Here is a 16,264-nt window from a genome sequence, read left to right as displayed (position 1 = left end):
CCGAATCTATTGAATGTAATATCACGACCATAACATTCCCGTCGACATCCTGAAACCGAAACTTATTTTTCAGACGTCTACACCATTTTTTATTTAATAATCTACTCTCCCGTAACTTATCACAATTAGCGGATCCAACAAATCAAAGAAATTCGAACACCGAAGATAATTCGATCGAGACACCGTATTAGAACGAATATTTTTCAGTATTCAGGATTCCATATTTTTGAATACTTAAGATTCTATGATTTTGGGTACTCAAGACTCTATGTTTTTGGGTACTCAAGATTCCGAATTTTATAGAACTTGAAATTTCGAATTTATAAGTACTTGAAATTCTAGATTTCTGAGTATTCGAATTCTGGATTTCTGACTACTCAAGATCCCGAATTTCTGAGTACTCAAGATTCGAAATTTTACAGTAATCGACATCCCTAGCACTAAAGAAACAAACGAGAGAATCGTTCAATCGTACCGCACACGAACAGTCGATGAAATCAAACACCAAAGATATGGCATAAGATGACCGTCGCAGATATTAATTCGATCAGTAACATCGTGTGGGAACGCTTTCGTAACGTTTCCAGACACAGAATCCCTCCTTCCTATCTTATCTTGGATACGAAATTCTACGAGACCGGCACACGAGAGTTATTCAACGGTAATTGTTCATTAATTTGACTTTAAATGGCCGATCACCGACCACTAGTAATTATGTAGTCATAGCTCTAACTTCGAGGCCGTCACGTGTGTCCTATAAAACGAATTTATTTTGTCCTGTCTTATATATTTCTCGAATTTTCATTAGCAACACCGACATAAATCTTGTGTCGCAAAGAAAGGCAGGTCTATGACCCTCGAGTGCCTATGACCGGGTCACCGGCGACCCGTCGTCGAATTGTTCCATTTATACGTGATTATGAGAGTTCTTCTTATAGGTCACCATTGACCCAGCCACCAGATTTTAGTTTGTACTGATCCACTGCATATTCGGTATCGCTATTAAATTGAGAATTGAGAGTAATATGGCGAATATTTGGGTGGTTGAGTATTTGAGTGGTTTAGTATTTGAGTATTTGAGTGATTAAGTGTTTATCACCATTATTAATTGCAATACTGGCAAATCTAATAATAAATATCATTTGTTTGCCATTAAAAAAAAAATCATATAATGTACGCAAAATATAGCAAGCAGAAGACTTGAATAAAATATAATAATGCCCTCGTAATAATCGTGCCTAAAAATATATTCAATTATTCGTATAATCACAAATTTGTTCGGAACGTTATTTCAGCAAAATCACCATGAAGCGACAGTTAAGTAAACAGACAACGCATCGACAATTATTATTCTCGTCACCCAGCAAATGTTCTCACCCACAGACGTGGAGTAACGGGTTGGCCATCGGTGACCGTAAAAAGACCATTTTTACACGTAACACGACACGAGCGTGTCGTCAAACGCACCCGTGCACGCAAGACGACTGCCCCCAGTCTACGACATTCGATCCGGGAAAGAAAAAAAAAAGTGTAGCGTCCAACAACCCGAGGACAGATTTCGCTCGAATAATTCTTGCCGCTAGTATACGGCGGCGTATGGGCCGAGCGGCACGAATCATTTGCGCGTGCTTTGTATCCGTACCACAAGGACCTTCCAGTTCCCCGTGGAAAGGTCACGCTTCGGTGTTTACGTTACGATCGTCCCAAACTACGCACGCAGGCGGACAATATAAACAGGGAAAATCTGTCGACCACGTTCGATATTCATAAACACGGTTTTCCTTGACACGTTAATGTTTTCCATAAGCTGGGGAATGCTGAAATATTTCTCAACTTACCAGGGTCTTCCTAATATTTCCCCTCGGTATCCACTCGAGTGATTAAGGGAATTCCAAACCCCATAACAGTTTTACTTTCACGTTTGCCAGGTATTTCAACCTTCATCCGGATGGAAGTGCCTCTGAGGCTTTTTTATTATATCATAATGAAAAATATAATAATATTCATGATAAACATTTAAAAATGTAATGTTAATATTTTACTACATAAATAAACTGAATCATAAGAACTAAAATATTTTCAGATTATTAATTAATTTCAGCTATAAACACGCCCAGCCACTCGAATGATTCTTGTCGTGTGGATCGTAATCCCCCTCGGCTATAGGCGGAAGAATCATCTTATCATTACACGTTTTGCTCGATAATTAAGTTTTTTGTGGATATGTATTTACAACAGAAGTTTTGTCGACTCACGTTGAAAACTTGAAATTTACTTCGTCAGAAGGTGACCTTGCCACGGAGAAGTTTAATTCGGGCGCCTTCGCGGCCTCTTTGTTCCCGATAAGACGTTATTTAAAAGTACCGTTTTTTCTCTCTTATTTACGAACTCCGTGTTGCGAAACCGTTTTTGCCTGCTTTTTGTTTCTACGTAACGAACACGAGCTGTCAAAAGCGCTGATCGATTCGCGCGCGATTCCACGACGTTTCACGCCGCGTCCGAAACGAGAAATACGAAAAGGGAAATCTTAAATGGCAGGTTGTTCAAACAGCCGACGGCAGCCGCTCTCTATTTGACTAGTCATGCCCACCGGGTCAAATTTGTCAACGGTAAACGTTCACCTTATTATTTTTTCCACTTCCTGAAATGTTTTTTAAATTTTTGCGATTTTCTAAACTGTTTTTTAAGATTTGTGCCAGCTTTTTTAAAAACGTTCTTTAATGTGCCATTTTCTAGTATTCGTAAAATTTGTGCCACTTTCTAAAGTGGTTTTTAAACTTGTGCCATTTACCGAATGTTCTCTTAATTTGTGCCATTTTCTAAAATGTTTTTTAAATTATTGCTATTTTCTAAAATACTCTTTTAAACCTATAAAATTTTTGTTAATAATCCTGGTTCTTCCAATAATCTCAATCATTATGTTAATTATAATATGTGATTATTATTATAATCATATGTAAAATCGGAATTTAAATTTCAGATTTTTATCATTCAGATATTCATGATAAATCTTGCATTTTATAAATTCTGCTTCACTAAAAAGAAATAAAACAGAATTGTAAATACACTAAGTTTAAATGTCAAAGTACAGTTTATAAGAATTTAAAAAAAATATTTTTATAAAATCTAATATAAATGTTTAGAAATATCTATATTATGCGTATACAATTATTAAATAAGCATTTTCTATTCTAATAAGAAGTGTAGGTATATTAAATTAAATTTTTAACAAATGTATTCCTATAGTGTTTAAAAATAAATACCTCCTACGTTATTTGTACAAAATAAGCTTAACCTGAAATTAATCTGTATTATTTAGCAATTAAATTGAACATACAATGTTCCAAGAATAAATGGCAATGTTTTTAACGGAATTTCTGGAGCAAATTCCACGACAAAAGATGTGATACAACAAAAAAATGTAAATTCTTGCACGGAGAGCCATTACATTGTTATTAAATTTTGCACAACATACGGGGAAACGTAGAGTCGGTACGACGGCGCTGTATAAACTTGCACGGTGATTGCATCGTTTCGGTTATCTTCCTTTACGAAATCTCAAAAACAATCAGTCGAGCAGGTATATAACTCGAGTCGTACATCGGTGATAACTGGGACGATTTATCATGGATTACGCGCCTAAGGTGGATCAAAACAAGCGTTTCCCTAATTAGCGATGGCTTCCAGAACAAAACCTCCGAATTCCACGAAAATAAAAAAAAAACGAAATTCTGCAAATTCAAACCTCCATAACTTAAGAATTAACAACGATTAATCTAATTGTGATAATATTATTCCGTGCTTGTAATAATAACTCGGTACCAAAATGGCGGCCCAAGAAACTACCTCACCAGGAAACGGAATAATAAATTTTTAAAGACAATATCTACACTTTTATCGCAACGATAAGCATCCTATGAGATCACGAAGCAATAATGTCTGGTCACGACACAACACTGTTTCAAGAACATTATTGCCCTTACTGCTCCAAGTACACGTTACTCGATATAGGTCTTCCGGATAAGAACCCCAGAAGCATTTTAACCCCCCTATGTTAACAACAAAATCAACTAATCGTTAAAAATTGTATATATTACGCTAGAAAGTCTATAAATATTCACAATTATCACCCCCAAAACACGCACAATTTATTACCAAGAGATTCTATCGAATCGTATTAACACTAGAACTACCAAACCAGTCAAAATGATTGGACAATACACTCTTACAACGACGATTAAAATGTTATGACAATACATTTTCTCAAATCTTTTGCACCTTCTATTACGATATGAGAGTGAAGAAATTAGTCAATATCTAAATTTCTAAATTTTCAAAAGTTTCCCACGTTTATCCAGCGATCGAAGCAAATATGCATTTATCGTCGGTAGTTCTAGTGTTAAGAGGTTAGTTTGTTACCAAAGAATCAATGTCAATCACACACGGGACAAGGCTAGCTTGTCATAACCTTAGCAAGCACCGTAATGTACGCACTCAACTGCGAGATAATATTGTAATTACCCCACAGTCGTAAAAATCGTACAAAGTCAAAGTGACTTCCCGAACGATTCTCAACGACGAAATGCCTCAAGGACATCGAACCGTTCCGTTTGAAAGCAGTCGACTAACCTCTGGTAATTAAATCCACGCCGGTGTCATCGTCGAACGTGTGTGCTGTGCACTGTTGTGCCACTCGTAATCGCGCGTGTTTCTTCCCAGTCACAGATCTGACGAAATTTTCGAATTGCTTCACTGACACCTCCACGCTCGCGTTCAAAAAACTGCCCTCTCAACGGACAGACGCGAGAAAACGCATGCCCGGCTGACGTCGGCACGATCAAACGGTTCGAAAGGAACTCGTTAATCTTCTACGTTCCGATGTATCTCGAGGATCGCACGTGTCACGAGACGCAGCCGACCGACACCTGCGAAGCAACGAGCAACGACTGATCCCGACGTAACGGCTTTCGCGCGACGAACTTCGGCAATCTTCGCGCTCGCTCGGTCACTCGCCGCCCGGCGCCTCGGTCGGCCGACTTCGACGACGCTCGGCCGTTCTCGCGGCCGCTCGGAGAAACTGGCGGTCTTCGCAATAGCCACGTCGATCCAGTTTTTACAATTAAGGCGCATCTAAATAGGCGAGATCCTTTTATCATTTAGCGTTAAGTCAACGTGGGATGCACCATTAAACGAACACGTACCAGTGAATGAACATTATCTGCAAAAACGAGTGAATTAAGTTAGTAAAATATGCGAATGACTGAATATTAATTTTCTTTTCGATTCCTTGGCTCATATTCGAACAGTTTTCGCGCCGCTGCACAGACGAGTATATGGGCGTTCGGGACAAAATTCTAAAAAACAACTTCTATACTAATCAATTTTCGACCTAAGACCCCTAATAGCTTTTTTAAGAAGACACTTTTTGCCATATTTTCAAATTGAAATCTGTACGTTACAAAACAGGTACAGACATTGAAAAATCTAATTTATATGTACCAAATATTTATTAATATTATATCGTTTAAAGTTCAACTTTAATGGTTTCAACACCTCTCGAGTGTCCATTCCTTAGTATGTTCACCCCATTTACACTAAATGATACTGATTTATTAACCTAGTTTACCAATTATTTTCCGGATATCTGAATATAACCTATTATTTTTGTACGTTAAAGCCCACAAAGACAAATTGCTACAATTATTCGTATTCTTGCATCGATTTGACGTTGAGAGGTTATGATTACGAGAGGGCTCTTTCCTTGACAGAAACCTGGACAAGGTTGAGACGTGTGGTATAAGGTCAGTTTCAAGGTCAAACACCAAGATTCTCTCGGTCATGCCGTCCGTCGTAAATCAAGACGTAATACTGACACATGTGTGTGTATGTATCTGGCTTAGGTGAAACGCTAGGAGAAGCGTCGGAGCATTTTCTTTTTTGCTTTCATTTTCCTGGATCGTGGTGGAATTTATGAGTTTCCGGTTGATAAGACGCGCGCAACATCCCCACGTATCGGGGAGTATTTACGAGCATAATTTACCGGCTTCGCCTGGCGATGCCACCACACCAAACGAAACGAGAAACAAGAATCGGAACGCGATTAAATTCACCGCGATTCTCCCGCGTTTTTACGGTCCGACCGGGTATGCGAGGACGCTGCTCTCCTCGATAATGGAACTGTTTATTTCCTGTGGGTAATATCCACTCTGCAAAAAATCGTACGCCTCGAATCGCGCGCGCGTAAACACAGGGTGGATCGGTAAGCCTTTGTCGGGCCCCATCTGCCTAACGACGCAGTGCACCGAGGCTGGGTCAATCGTGACCCGTGTCGAGATTATTATCACATACACTTAGCAACCAGTTTTCTTTTATAGAAAATGTATTTGAAAAATTTGAATATTTGTTATTTCATTTGGGCACATCGGTTTAAAATCAAATATAAAATTGGATCTCCGATTTTGAGTCGAACTGTAGCTCGTAAGAGGGGATCGTACTACGTAGGTCAGCTGTTTCGGTTTCACTCCCTAAGGCGCACACCGACTTCGCGGTTTTAAGAGAAATTTTTGCTTGCAAATATCGTCGCGAGCTCGTAGAAAAAAGGACCCTACTCGCACGCGAAACACATCGAACAGGTGGCAATCTAACGGTTCGTCGACACGGAATTTCTCTTGCACGTCACTGGAAGAGTGCCCTCATCGTTTCGGCCGTGATATTAGCGTTATTATACAAAGGCACCGATAAAAACACAGTCCCACTCGATTAGGAGTAACGAAGTGGAACGAAAGCACCGTAATCCAATTTTGTCGTACGAAGAATTTTGAGAAAATCAATTCGATTTTGATAAAATCGATTGTTTGGCGTTTATTAATTCGATCTTAATTGATATTCGATGGTGTACAGGGCATCTCGAAATATTGTTTCAAACATAACGATTGTTTAAAATCATATAAAAATTTATTAGCAGAAGGTATACAAGGCGTTTCAAAATAATTCTGCAGCGATGTTTTTCATTCTTTCGGAATAATTTGCTCTGACAAGGTGTCACGCGTATTTTGAAACAACCACAGTACACTTTAATTTGATTCCTCCGATAAAACAAATTAATTCTATATTTTCACTAAATTTTTCCAGAAAATCTGAAGTTTTATGATTTATATTTCGAAACAGACTGTACATTTCTCACTAGAATTAGTGATACAAATAATTTTTTAATTTTACCATTTTTCTGGCTGTAATTTCTTACCTCGGTTTCGTAGAAGAAGTGGTTGTTTCAAAACACACGTGACACCTTGTCAGAGTAAATTATTCTGAATGAACTGAGAAATTACCAGAGCATTATTTTCGAACACCCTGTTAATCCAATTTAGAATACAATCTTTAAACAATCGCTATGATCGCACTAATATTTTATACTATTATTTTGAAACACTCTCTGTACACCATCCAATATCAATTAAAATTGAATAAAAACTCGACAAAAAATCGATTTTAAAAATACTATCAGCTCACGTCTTTTTTTTAGACACCCTGTATATTCACGTGCGTGATCTCCGGCAATATCAAGATAACGTACATCCAATTTCATCAGATACCTTCTCGTATTGCTTTCGAATATGTTTATTAAGGAACTGGAGCCCCTGATACGTCGATAATAAATTCTATTTCGTGATAATTGCGTAACACTAATATTTGGGGTCTCCTATTTCGCAATAATTATAATGTATTAATTGTACGCGTCGTTCTAGCCGGATAGATTTAATGATATTTTACGATCGCGGTTAAAGTCGTGTAATTTATTATCAGGGGATACTTTTTTGCAACTCGAAATTTCGCGTTTGACATTTACCACCGCCGCCATAATAATATCGGGAAGGCTCAAAACGCCAGAGAGAGAGAGGAGCCTCTGACACCGAGAGCCAACGAAATTTATCGTCCGTTTAATATCATACAAACGCGTAAAAGTGACTACTACTCGGAACGCACAGGTTGCTTTGGCTTAGCTCGCGTTTCACGGAGCGATAAATTTCGATTTTGATTCGTTCCCCGATTAACCCCCACCGGTTAATGAGAAAAATGATTCCGGTCGATGAAAAAATCGCGGGATTAATGGGTGAACGGCGTGCAAAACCGATCCACCGCGATTTAAATGCAAATGTACCAGAATACACATAGACGACTTTCCAATTTTATTTTTCTTCTTCTTTTTTTTAATGATATTTATCACGAGCTTGCATACTTAATTAACGATGTTTTGGAAGATTGTAAATTTGTACAAAATGTGTAATAATTTTTATCGCGTTTGATCGTGAATAATGAATTTAAAGCGATTCGTATCTCATAATAATGAACAGTTTTCAGTGCCATAATCCTCAATTGCATTAGAATTGTATTTTGAAGAATTGCAAATCCATTTCAAACCTTGGTGGAACTAATTTTATTTACAATCCACCTGAGAGGCCTCTAATTATTATTTATCTGAGTACTTTGTAATTTTAATATATTTATGACTTTGAAGAATTCGTGTTTAATCTATCTGAAATGACTTATCTTCATTTATAATTATTTGAAATTTTCAACTGTTTATCTGTTTAAATTGTCCAATCATCTATCTTAGATTTAAGAAACATATTTTCATCTTTACTTGGATAGTTTAATTATTAGACTGTGGATGTGTATGCAAATTCAAACTTTACTAGATGAATTCTGGAAAACCAAACATAAACAGAAACTGACTTTCTTCATCAATAGTTCTATTACATTGAAAGTAAATTAGTACATTTACTAAACATTTATTTTATTCAGTTCTATAGATTCACTTATGCTACAAATGCATAAAATCCACAGTATATGATTATAATCTATCTATAATCTATAATCTACCTAGGTCATTAATGTACCTAAAACTTTGAACAATTTGCTGCAACGTTCTCTGAACTTCTGTATAATATACAGTGAATCAGAAGTTTGTTCACGAAGGGCTGTCACTTCTAATTGACCAAATTACTTATCAAAATGCAAATTTGTTTCAAAATTAAACAAAAATTTATCTTTTTTTGCTAAGGGGAATATTTAAATAGAAAAACTGCATAAAAGTTTTGACACCTAATTGCCATTTTAGAAGTCTGAGAACAAATATGCGAGCCACCGTACCTACAATATACTTATAATTTGTGCAATCTGTCTTTTATCCAATTTTCTATATAAATCCATTTTTAATTCATGAGACACTTGTACAATCTGACTGTAATCTGAAACATAGACTCATCCATATCCAATATCTTCCCATGCACAATTCATCCGTCACTCACACAATTATACGCCTTCAGTTCCATCAATGCAATCGCATAAAGTGCACACATTTTCACCAGAACATCCCATCCATCCTCTTCCTCATTGTATTATAATTCCAGGTTATCGACATCCCATGGAAAAAAAACAATTATGCAAAAAACTATCAATCATGCTCCAATCTGGACAGAAAAAACCCTCGTACATTCAATGACCTAGCTTTTACATCCTCTGTAAAAAAAAAAAAGCAAAGCTTATCATTCGCGTGCTCTTCAGAGAGCTCTTCGCAAACCTCGGCGAAGATTCCACCGAACAAGAATACGAAGAGCTTTAATAGCGCCCAAGGAGATACAGAGGCCGGTTCCGCGCAAACGTATACTTTTCAACGAAGACTTAATTATCGCTCGTCAAAACCGAGGTGGTCACAGTCCAGTAACGGCGAACGATTTTCCTACGTTGTTCCCTCTATTTTTCTTTCTCAAAATGAAGACTAGATTCATCGACGATTAAATATCGCAGTTTGTGAAAGGAATCACATGGAATCAGGTGGAACTGGATCGAATAATTTTTCACGATCACGTCGATACACAAGTAGAACAAATTATTATCGCGGTTCAGTAATAAGAATTCTTGTCAACAGGCAGAATGGAAGATTTGTACTAAGCCACCGGTGACCTCGCTTGATCACACGTAAACAAACACTCTGTTGGAAATTGGCTTAACGACAATTACGAATCGACACTGAATAAATGATCAAGCACACGGAAAATTCGACTCACCAAAATTTCGTGAAGAAACTACGCAGTTTCAAGCCCATTTTTTCGCCGGTATATACAACACACATCCGCTCCGTGCAGCACTTCACGCGAGAACTCGTTTGAAAACATACACTAGGGGTGCGTGCGCGCGCGGCTAGGGTCACGCATGGTGCGCCGCGACCGTTGGAAACGGTCACGTGCCAAAACACCGCAGCTGCCGCAGCAGGCGATGATGGTTTTTACGCGGGCTTGCGTGCGTGTACGGAACGCACTCTGCTATTGGCTGTTGGTTTTCGCGGCCGGTGTCCACCGCACGAATTGTATTTAACCGTGAAAAACCGTAACGTGAAAACAAACGGGGGGGAAGAGTCACGTGGTTCGTGCGCAGATACGACTTCCTGTGCGCATGCGTGTTTTTTTTGGTGGATTGAAAATTATAATTCGGAACAGAATTAATCGTTGTTTCGTAACTAAGGTACTTTCCTTTAACTGGATGTAAATATTTGATTCTTTATTATACAGGGTTTTCCATTTGAGTGTGGTCCCACGATTATCTTTTTTGATTGTAAAAAGGAAAAGAATATTTTATATGTAATTTAAATGGTATTGCATGGTCAGTATCCTGCAGGCGTTGTTCTTTTCTCCAAGTTTTCAAGGTCATCGATGTTTTTTTTTTTTCAAATAACTACAGGCCATTTGAAGGTCATATCATAGTACATATCTAAATGTATTTTTTCATGAGTTACGCGATACAATAGGAAAAAATATGAAGCATACTTTTGATATATCTGTTTCTAAAAGGTAAAATATTTTTAAACAACCTTGTATTTTTTAAATAGTGCTACTGAAATTGTAAGAAACTATGTACAAAAATGTGACCACCAGGTCTGAAAGGGTGAAAAAACAGTCATCGAGCAGAGAGAGAGCGCCTATGGAGTATGCAACCAGACTGACGCGTCTGCAAGCGTGGTTGCCGTACACCAGGCGCCATACTCCACTGTTACGCAACCTAACCTATTATACTTCGAACAACATCATTACTACGGTTTCCAATTATACAAGTGAATACTAATTAATGAAAAATCTCTTTCCTTTCGTTTACCCATGACACTCTATCAGAATTTACGACCGGATAGAGACTATAAAAATTGTTGAATCAATTGTTTAAAGAACCTTCGTAGTCAGTCAATGGTGGTAAACGCGTAACCAATATAAATCATCGGGGCGATATTTTCTCATTTCGATCGAGCCTCGTAACAGTAGTCTCTAGCAGCTCGTAAATCAGCTCCTCGGCGTGATAATTAGCCGGAATAGCGGGTCTGTTGCGATCCTAACCTCGCTAAATTACAGGGTAACGGCAAAAATCTAAATATCTCAACGGTCTAATTTGAAAGTAAATTGAGTATTACACACACGCGGTTCACGCCTTCGAATTGTGAACAGGTTGAACGTTTCGCGCGTGGAATCCGAAAGCCGACGAAAAGCCATGATAATAATACACGAACTCACGCTCGAACGGAACGGTGCTCGCTTATCCGGGGCGATCTCCGACGGAGGCATCTCGTGTTTCGGAGGAAACGACGACGTAGGAGCGATGCTTTCTAACTTTTGCCTTGTAAATCGCGCTCTATCGGGGGACGTGTGTGCGAACCGATAATATCAGGACGTCCCCGTTCGCCACAGTGAAAACGGAGCTGGGCGGTCTTGGACACCTTGACTGCTCGGAATGATCGTCGAAATGGTTCGTTGAATGTCTACTCGATGACGGGAATGGGTACTGAATCAAGATTTGAGTGTTTAAGCATTATTCGATAAATAGAACAATTGTCTGTGTGATCTGAATTCCACTCCTACTGAATTTGGAAATTGAGTGGGAGTGGATTTTCAATCATTTGAGAATTATCTACTCAGTCGATAGACAGACTACTCAAGATGAGTAACACGTAGCCAACAAAAAAGTAGTTCGGAAATTGAGTGAGAGTAGATTTTCAATCGTTTGAGAATGATCTACTCAGTTGAGTGATAGACTACTCAAGATGAGTAACATACCCAACAAGAAAGTAATTTTACTCAAAGTATTACGTATATGAGTAAAAGATTATCTACTGAATTGCAAAATTGTCAACTCGATTAGAACGTTTGTTACTCAATATGAGTAACTCTACTCAACCAGAATACAAACTACTCAATCTATCTGATCCGAATGTGACTATTACTGAGTTTGAAAATTGTTCACTTCACATTCGAGAGTTAGCTACACACAATAAGTACGATCCAATAGAAACGGAAGAGTTCAATTTCTAGTCTACGAAGATCTGCCCGAACTCCCGTCCGTTGGTCCAGAATTATCGTATTATGTAAGTGGTAGGTGGATGGATCACCTGGAGCGACTAATTACACGTAATTACAATTAATTACCGCCCATTTGCTTGCCACTCTGGCCCGGCTCTGAGAACGACACTGTTCTCAGACAATTTGTCGACTGTGCGCCGCGGCAGAGATTGCATTTTCGAGTCCCTTTCAAGAATGTCCTCATTATACACACCGTTATCTGCCGCCACTGTTCCCCCTTGTTGCTGGATGATCTCACGGAGCGTCGGCTCGCTTTAGAAAATGCAACGAATTTCGTAGAAAGTGTGGCCGTAGGAACGATTTACATGCGTGCGTTTACTTTGGCAACCGCCTCACACTTCGCCTCCTCCTACTCGTGTCCTTTCACTGTTACGATTCCACTTCTGTCAGCGTGTGCAGAGAGAACCGTGGATTTTCCTTGCGTTTCAAAAGGCTAGGTGAGTGGCTTCCGAGGAAGTTTCAGAACCTGGGACTGTGATTCGTTCAATTATAATGTTTCTTTCTTGTATGTATGTTCTTCATTCTGACATGTAGAATTGAGGAAAGCATACCTGGTGCTCTATTGTGCAAGGAATAGAATTATTCTAGCATTTCGATTGTGTCATGAAAGATTTTGTCACATAAATTGCAGTGAAATTCAGAAAATAAATTAATTTATATCATAGGCTCCCAAAGTGGGGGCTGAAAAAATCTCCTCTATCTGTTATTACTTTTTCTAATAAACATACAACACTTCTGCTTTTAATTTTCATCTTCACGACCTCTTCACCTACCAGTAGAGATTTATATAATCTCCAACAGTTTTCCTGAGAATTTCTACAGTGGAAAGAAACTGAATAAAAAACCTTTAACACAAGTCTCAGAGTCTATTTTGCAAAGTCCTTTTACATACCCAGTCCTATGTCCCCTACTCGAAGCAACCATTGGACGATCCAAAGGTGTAAAACCGACTCCCCCGTCGAGCCTCTATTTTTAAATCAATGCCAAGTCAGGGGAAAAGCGTTCGATTAGAATGATAGCCGCGTCGCGACGATCTGAATTCCGCGACGTGTCCCCCCCGCCCCCAGGCGACGTTTAACATTACCGACACGCATCCTTTTGGCACGAGGGTGCATCGGATGGCTGCCCCGCCTAGTTGCAGGGAAACAAGTCTGATGATCGGCCGGGCAAGTTTCCAATCGTTCAGCTATTCCATCCGCGGCGGTCGTCGTTTCCGTTCCCCCTGACGGGAAGTGATATGAATTCACTTGACCACCGTCGATCGACACTGGTACCACCGTGGATATTCACAGGTGTTCCGACGATATTATAATCTACTGTGGCGAACAAGACACAATTGGGTTGTGGCTGATACGGTTACTTGTACGCCTCAGTCAATTCTTTGTGTGCTATTAACCCTTTGCACTCGACTGTCGCCCTGAAAATTAGAAATTCCGAGTGCAAAGGGTTAACATGTGATACTTCTATTGTACTAATATAATGATATACTCATATACTGATATACTAATATTCTGATATACTGATATACTGATGCACTAATACCTGAATATATTGATATATTGATATATTGATATATTGATATATTGATATATTGATATATTGATATATTGATATATTGATATATTGATATATTGATATATTGATATATTGATATATTGATACCCAATATATTGATATACTGATATCCTGATATACTGGTATGTTAATACGTTGACTGGATGTACTAATATCCAGATATACCGACATATTGATATATTAATAAATTAATATACTGATATGTTGATATACTGATACATGTATTAATATGTTATACTGTAAATTCTGTATGTTTGAAACAGTCAAAGACAATACCCTAAGGGCCCCGTCCGTTTAGAAAAGAAAAAATGCGCGGAAACTAACGTATGCATTTTCCATCCATGGAGACAGTACACAGAGGTTACTGTCAATGAAATCCACGGTGAATGAAGCGATACAGCTCCCAGAGTCGGGGGCGACGACGTATCCTTGGAGGTGTCCCTCATTATCAGAAGGGGGCCCAGGTGGGGGAACGACATTCCACGTAACAGGAGGAGGAGTGGAGGGGCGGGGGGCCTCCGTCGACATAATTTCCATTCGGAATCGACGCTCGAGCCTGATCGGCCATCGGTTGGCATAGAAAGTGCTTAGGTAACCTTAACCACCGCCGGTTATCGGAGGCCCCCTGGCATGCCAACAAGAAAAGCAATCCCCCCCCCCCACTTCAGTGGCGATTTTTGCAAGCCGTGAAAATCGAAACCCAGACCAGTTCTCTCTTATCTGCTCCGCGCTTCTTGCTCTCTCTATCTCGCTCCTCCCTCGGTCATCTGCCTCGATCGCCCATTCAACTGGGCCCCCGGTGTGGAAAGACCAGTTCCATCGTGTGTCGTCCAGGCTCTTTTCAACCTGCTTCTCGACTTCGAGATAATTCCTGATGGTCACTTTGGGAACACGTATATCGCTGCTTCCCTTGCTGATAGATTCCACGCCATTGTTGGAATCACAGAACTAATGCAGACGTGTCTTTACGCGTGTTCTTGGTGTGTCCAGCCCATGGGCGTAGCCAGGGGAAGGGGTCAAATTTCATAATATTAATTAATATAATATTTGTCTCCTCTAGGGGTGAGGCAAAATCTAACCTTTCTTCTCTAGGGCAGGCCAAAGCCCATCGTTTTCCCTCTTAGGTGGGGGATAAAATTTATTTGAAGGTAAATTTCATACTGTTACTTTAAATAGACTTTAGAATTATTTTTTATTTTTCTCCTTTAGGGGGTAGACAAAATCCAATTTTGTTCCTCCAGGCTAGGGTAAAGACTCCTTTTCCCCTCTGGGGGTGGGGGATTTCTTCTAAATTTATTTTCATAATATTACTTTAAATGGATTTTAGAATTATTTTTATATGCAATACATTAATATAATATTTTTGTCTTTTAGGGGGGAGGCAAAATTCAATTTTTTCCCTCTAGGGGAGCAAGTGCCCCTCCCTGCCCCTTGGCTGCTCCCATGAAGGATCTGCAATCTTTTTACAGTTTTCTTGGTGATTCTAGGTCTTTAGATGTTTTTGGATGAATTTCTTTTGGGTTTATTTCATGGGAGGAGCGTATGTCTCTCATGAATTTATCTGTCTAATGGAGATAGACTAATGTAGATGTCTTGTTTCTTGCTACCAGCAAGTGGTCTTCATTGAATCTTGATATACATCTACACATAGGTATCTGATTGTTTTCCAATAAGTTTACTTTGTAATAAAATCTCCATTTCCAGTCGTTTTCTCGAGATGTGTATCCTAATTAGGAGGAAGATCGATGGTGATATCTTGTAAGTCGTTGTCAAGTCTTGACACCTCCGTTTTCTGCCATGAGAAATTAGATTTCACGGTTATCTACGATCATTCGAATCAGCCTCTCATGCTAATACGAGCCAACACGTGTCACCTTTCTCTTCCTTTTTCACGTCGACATTAACATAAGTTTAGTTCCTTAATGACCCTTAATGTTTCCATTCCGATGGGTTACATCGAATCCACTCCTGAGGTGTAAATCTCCGGGGCTATTAGCAAAGATAAAAAGTGTTAGGTCCAGTTTTTAGCTCTAACTGTTGATTCCCAATGGGTAACACCATCATCTGTTACCAACTGTCAGAAAAATACTTAATAAATATCAGCTAATCTTAGCTATAAAAAAAATCTAATCGATTAAGGAAATTGGTCATTTTTTTCCAATTTCCATCTATTTAGCCCATTGTCATCTCCTTTTCAATGGCCACGCAAGAAGGTTACACAGATTAAAGACGATTGTTCCTTATCTGGTATCGTTTCCTTCGTCATGGACGGTTTTTCCTAGCTGGATGTG

The 16,264-nt window shown here is 39.0% G+C and overlaps 1 protein-coding gene across 8 annotated transcripts in view; it reads right to left on the bottom strand.

The window, feature by feature from the left end:
• The window catches only part of LOC107187073 (protein cordon-bleu), a 62,983-nt gene extending 52,785 nt beyond the window's left edge, over nucleotides 1-10,198 (bottom strand). For 7 of the 8 annotated variants that reach the window (XM_015575072.1, XM_015575078.1, XM_015575075.1 and 4 more), the window contains exon 1: nucleotides 10,068-10,198. In XM_015575072.1, coding sequence (XP_015430558.1) covers nucleotides 10,068-10,132 — 65 coding nt within the window. In that variant the 5' untranslated portion in view covers nucleotides 10,133-10,198. Of the gene's footprint in view, nucleotides 1-4,629; nucleotides 4,916-10,067 lie in introns of those variants that run through there. The other variant, XM_015575077.1, reaches the window with a different exon arrangement.
• Nucleotides 10,199-16,264: the final 6,066 nt, after the last annotated feature.

Source organism: Dufourea novaeangliae, unplaced genomic scaffold (genome assembly GCF_001272555.1).
Source record: "Dufourea novaeangliae isolate 0120121106 unplaced genomic scaffold, ASM127255v1 scaffold96, whole genome shotgun sequence".
In the NCBI taxonomy this organism is placed as follows: Eukaryota; Metazoa; Arthropoda; class Insecta; order Hymenoptera; family Halictidae; genus Dufourea; species Dufourea novaeangliae.
Note: the sequence above shows the minus strand (reverse complement) of the source record. Positions and strands in the feature narration are given on the sequence as shown.